At 48.3% G+C, this 4,540-nt stretch overlaps 2 protein-coding genes across 2 annotated transcripts in view; both read left to right on the top strand.

Annotated features, from left to right (window-relative positions):
• Positions 1-1,358: 1,358 nt before the first annotated feature.
• Positions 1,359-2,528, top strand: ETH_00035000 (SAG family member (sag8); the record flags this gene model as incomplete). Its single annotated transcript, XM_013375911.1, has 4 exons — positions 1,359-1,473; positions 1,665-1,825; positions 1,906-2,315; positions 2,417-2,528. The coding sequence occupies 4 exons, from the start codon at positions 1,359-1,361 to the stop codon at positions 2,526-2,528; spliced, it is 798 nt and encodes a 265-aa protein (XP_013231365.1).
• Positions 2,529-3,490: 962 nt separating this feature from the next.
• Positions 3,491-4,540, top strand: part of ETH_00034995 (SAG family member (sag9)) — a gene marked incomplete at both ends in the record, with an annotated part of 1,244 nt that continues 194 nt past the window's right edge. Inside the window, 4 exon segments of the mRNA XM_013375910.1 lie at positions 3,491-3,608; positions 3,814-3,974; positions 4,062-4,275; positions 4,278-4,452. Of these exon segments, the coding sequence (XP_013231364.1) occupies positions 3,491-3,608; positions 3,814-3,974; positions 4,062-4,275; positions 4,278-4,452 (668 nt within the window).

Here is a 4,540-nt window from a genome sequence, read left to right as displayed (position 1 = left end):
CAATAGCAGCTCCAAGTCTGGCTGCCCTTGCCATTCTCACTTTCGGCATTATGATTTTATGTTTCGTGCCCTCATCTGGGAACTACCACCTGCATCGTGTTCTGTCTGATCGCTGTTGTCGTTGTGAGACGTGGCACACGCATCAGCCAACAAGCCTTTTCGCATTTTGCCCAAACAATCACTTTGCAAGCTCGTTCCAGCTCACCCGCACAATTTCATCGCAGCTGTGCGTGATGCAGGCCGTGTATAGTTGCAGCCTTACCTGGGATTCTGAGGGGCAGATGTTTCAAGTTCCAGCTCTCTTGAATGAGAAATTATGCCTGCCACTGTAGCGACAGTCAATTATTTGCTGATCCCCGTATGAAGAAGAGGAATGTAGATGCTTCTGGGTTATACGGCAGCACGTTAGCGTGTCTCCTTGCCCAGTTAGTAAACTGGCCAATAGCATAAAACTACTTGTGTTGCCTTTGATGCTTCTAGTGGGATTTTGACGGGTGTGGAGTCATTTTGTTCTGCCTCTGCGGTGCAGGGAACAGCTATGACCTGCCATACACACTGCGTTACTGAAACTTTCGAGGAGCCAGTTGACCACCGGGCATTTGCATTAGCTGCTAGGCTGTGTTATGGTGTTGGCAGAAGACGCTTTTTTCGAGCTTAGGGGAACCTGCTCTTTGTCACGGGGAATAGGCAAAAGGGACTGAGGCGACGAGGAAACCAACACCTTGCCTCCTCTAGCGTTTCCTTTCTTCTTTAAATTCAAAATTTAGTTTGGATAGGTTTGCTATTTCGGGCGACTAGGGAGTGTGCACTCCCGGCCTGTCACGCCGCGCAAGAAATACCGGTTCCGCACCAGCTCCCTTCGAGATCAACAGACAGCTTGAAACCTGTAAATCAATTACCATTTTGGGTTCACAACTTTTATGAGTCGATGATAAAGTTATATATTGACTAGATGCCTCCCGCGGAATAGGATATGCACAGTGTTGTGTGCGCTTGGCCTTCTCGTGAGGATCTAGTGCTCAGGGGACCACAAAGATTTGGGGCAGCGCCTTCGTTTAATTCCCCCCCTCACACTCACATTCGCGGACATTTTCGAAACAATATAATTTTCAATTGACAACTTGACTGGATTTCAAGCGATGCAGCTCTGCAGGCATAGATCTAAGGTTCCGCGCTGCACGTTCTTCACGCCGGCACTGCTCGCCAACGGATCTGCAAGGAGGCACTGACTCCAGCAACGAACACAACTATCGCCGCTAATATAGCTTCGTTCGGCACTCACTTAGCTGAAAGCTTCGCTTTTTCAAGGCTCTCCTAATTTTTTTGCAGCCGCAATTTTTGAAGGTCACTCCTCAAACATGCTTCATTGGAGCCTACCATTAGTTCTCTGCATTTGGTTATTGGTGCTGAGTGCCTCAGCTCTCGGTGCCTCACCAGGAGGCGGACCAACTATCAAGTATACTGCAAGTCTCGGTAAGTAGTTTGCCTTTGCCCAGTTGTTCACTTCACACTGCAGCGTAGGCTGGCTTGCCTTCAGTAGACACGATCTCAGGCGACTTTTACAAGTGAGTACTGCGTCATTCTTTTTTCCATTCTATTTTCCAAGGGGTATCATGGACTGAAACACCACAAAATATAGTTGTGCCTTACTGCAATCGCCGCAGGGCAAAGTGTCGAGTGCCTTAGCGAGGTCAACGCTGCGCGTGAGGCAGCTGGGCTGCCCAACTTCACAGAGGCATCAGATAACAATAAATTAACTGACCCAAATGGAACAGAGCTGGACGACGCCAACGACTGGAAAAAAGTTTGCACACATTTGATTCCGGTAAGCGGAACAAAATATGATCAATGCCGCAACAACGAAGGTTATCGTATATTGTAACATTATCTTCTTCCTTTGCACAGACCCAAGCACCGAAAACAATGGCGGCCTCTAGCTCACTGAAACCATTTAAAGACGGAACATATGCTTTCAAGTCCCTAACCGCCGCGAAGCCTGACTGCAAGGAAACGGTTGATTACTGGAAGGCAGCCTACAAAAACTTCACTGGCCTTCCGCCGCCAAAGACTGACAACGAAACACTCTACAAAAATCAAGATAACGTTTCTTTTGTTTCCCTGTACAACCCTTCATCTAGTGCCACTGCAGACTGCCGAGTCGTCACTTGCACTCAAACGACTACGTCTACTACAGGTGGTGCAGGTGGTGGGCAGCTCTCAACTTCTGCGGAAGACGGAACTACAAAAAATGGCTATGCGTTGATTTGCAAGACGATGCCTGCCGTTTTTGGAAGTGATGGCTCTGCTTTATTCACGTAAGCAGCACGCTGGTCCTTGAGTCGCAGTGCTGCCCACAACGCCTTCATTGCCGTGAGTTGCAACGAATCTTGTCTAGATAATTGCGGGTGGTTTTCAGGCAGGAGCAGTGGGACAGGATCGTATCTTCCCTCACAGGTTCCGCATCGACAGCAGTTCCAAGTTTTGTTGCTCTTGCCATTGTGATATTCGGCATCACGACTTTATTATGATGCTCGTCCTACCGGCTGGAAAGTGCAACCTGCGTCGTGTTGTGTTTGATTTTTCAAGCAATTTTGGGGCATAGCATATATTCCGACCAGGAACCATTTTCGTGCTTTCTTAAACCATCGCTTCATAGACTTCTTCCACTGCTGCCCAACAGGTTAATCGCAGCTCCGTGAGATGCAAGCTGTATATGCATACAGCATTTTCTAGGATGCTGAGATACCTATGTTTGCAACTTCGGCTCTTTTCAATGACAAACTGTGCTGTTACTGGGGCGCCTGCCAATCATTCGCTGATTCTGTGGTAGAGAAAGGGAAATGAGATGATGCGGGGTTTGTATGCTGGCATACTAATTTGGCCCTCGGCCAAATACTTTCCATGTAGAATAAATAGGATTATTTATCAAGTCTACTGTTTCTCGAGGTAGTATGATGTGTTCGGAGGCAATATGGAGTACCTTTGTCAGCAGTGGCATTAGCCTGACACACACGCTTCGATGTTGGAGCAAGAAATCCGCACATCAGTCAGCAGTTTCTAGGTTGCTTTGTGTTTGTTAGCGGAGGGCACTCTACGAAACTGCATAGGGAGTCCAGTTACCGGGACGAGACAAAACAACATGTAGCCGCGAGAGAACCGACACCTTTATGTATGTAGGGCTTCAGTTCTTCGACTTGCTTAGCTGCAGACAGGACTGGCGGACAAGCTCCCGTCGAGATCAACATGCAGCATGCTCCAGCCAACTCGTTTACCATTTTGATCGAGGGTTTGGTGCTTCCCGTTCGCAGAGGGCCAGTGGTCACAGCTGATCCCCTCGAATGATTGAACTCAGCGTGAGTCAAGGTGTTGAGTCCCAAAAGAACTTCCTTTTGCGCAACCTTGCCATTTCTTGACCTTCTCTGGAAGCCTTCCGTTTTTATAGTCTCTCTTGTAAGTTTTTCATACCCGTAATTTTTACAGCCAACACTAGATGATGCTGCAGTGGAACCTATCATTACTTCTCAGGATTTCATTTTTGATGCTGAGCGCCACGACTCTGGCCAGCTCACAAGAAACTGAAGAAACAGTCACGTACACAGCATCTCTCGGTAAGTGATTCACCTTCACTCTGTCCCCCTTTCTATACTGAACCTTAGGGTGCCCTATGTTTGGCCGCACAGAGACAGTTTCCGGGTCAATTTCTGCCTGTGACCTCCAATCCACAGCTCTGAGTCCATTCTACTTTTCAAAATATAGGATCAACGTATATGCGAGAAAAATATAGGAATGTCCAATGCAATTGCATTGCTGCAGGGAACAGCTTCGAGTGCCTCAGCGAGGTCAATGCCGCGCGTGAGGCAGCTGGGTTGGCCAACTTCAAAGAAATGGGAGAGGAAGACAAATTGAGCAGTCCGCAGCCACCAGATCTAGAAGATGGCAGCCAGTGGAAAAAGCTTTGCGAACACTTGATCCCAGTAAGTGGCGCAAAAATAATTCCAGGGACACGATCACCACGGCTATCCCCCACTGTAACACTTCCTTCTTCCTTCTGTCTGACGCAGAAAACGGAAACCGCAGCTCAGTCAAAATCAACGAATCCCTTTGAGGCCGGAACATATGCTTTCAAGTCCCTAACTGCCGAGCAACCCAACTGCAAGGAAACGGTTGCTTACTGGAAGGCAGCCTACAAAAACTTCACTGGACTCCCGCCATCAAGGAAGGAAGCTGGAACACTGTACAATAAACAAGACAACGTTTCCTTTGTAGCTGTGTACAACCATCTTATGCCACTGCAGACTGCCGAGTCGTCACGTGCACTCAAACGAATACCTCTACTGCAGGACCTGTAGAGGTGACAACGGATGGGGGCAGCGCGACTACGAAAAAAGGCTACGCGTTGCTTTGCAAGACGATGCCTGCTGCCTTTGCAAGTGACACGTCTGCTCCATTCACGTAAGTAACACGGTGGCCTTCCCGTCACGGATCTGCTCAAGAGGTTGTGATTGCCGTATTTTCGGGTGCATAATGTCCATGCGGTTGA

The sequence above is a fragment of the Eimeria tenella genome, genomic scaffold, assembly GCF_000499545.2.
Source record: "Eimeria tenella Houghton genomic scaffold, Eth_scaff30, whole genome shotgun sequence".
In the NCBI taxonomy this organism is placed as follows: Eukaryota; Apicomplexa; class Conoidasida; order Eucoccidiorida; family Eimeriidae; genus Eimeria; species Eimeria tenella.
The sequence above is the reverse complement of the archived record's forward strand: the minus strand, read 5'-3'. Positions and strand labels throughout refer to the sequence as shown.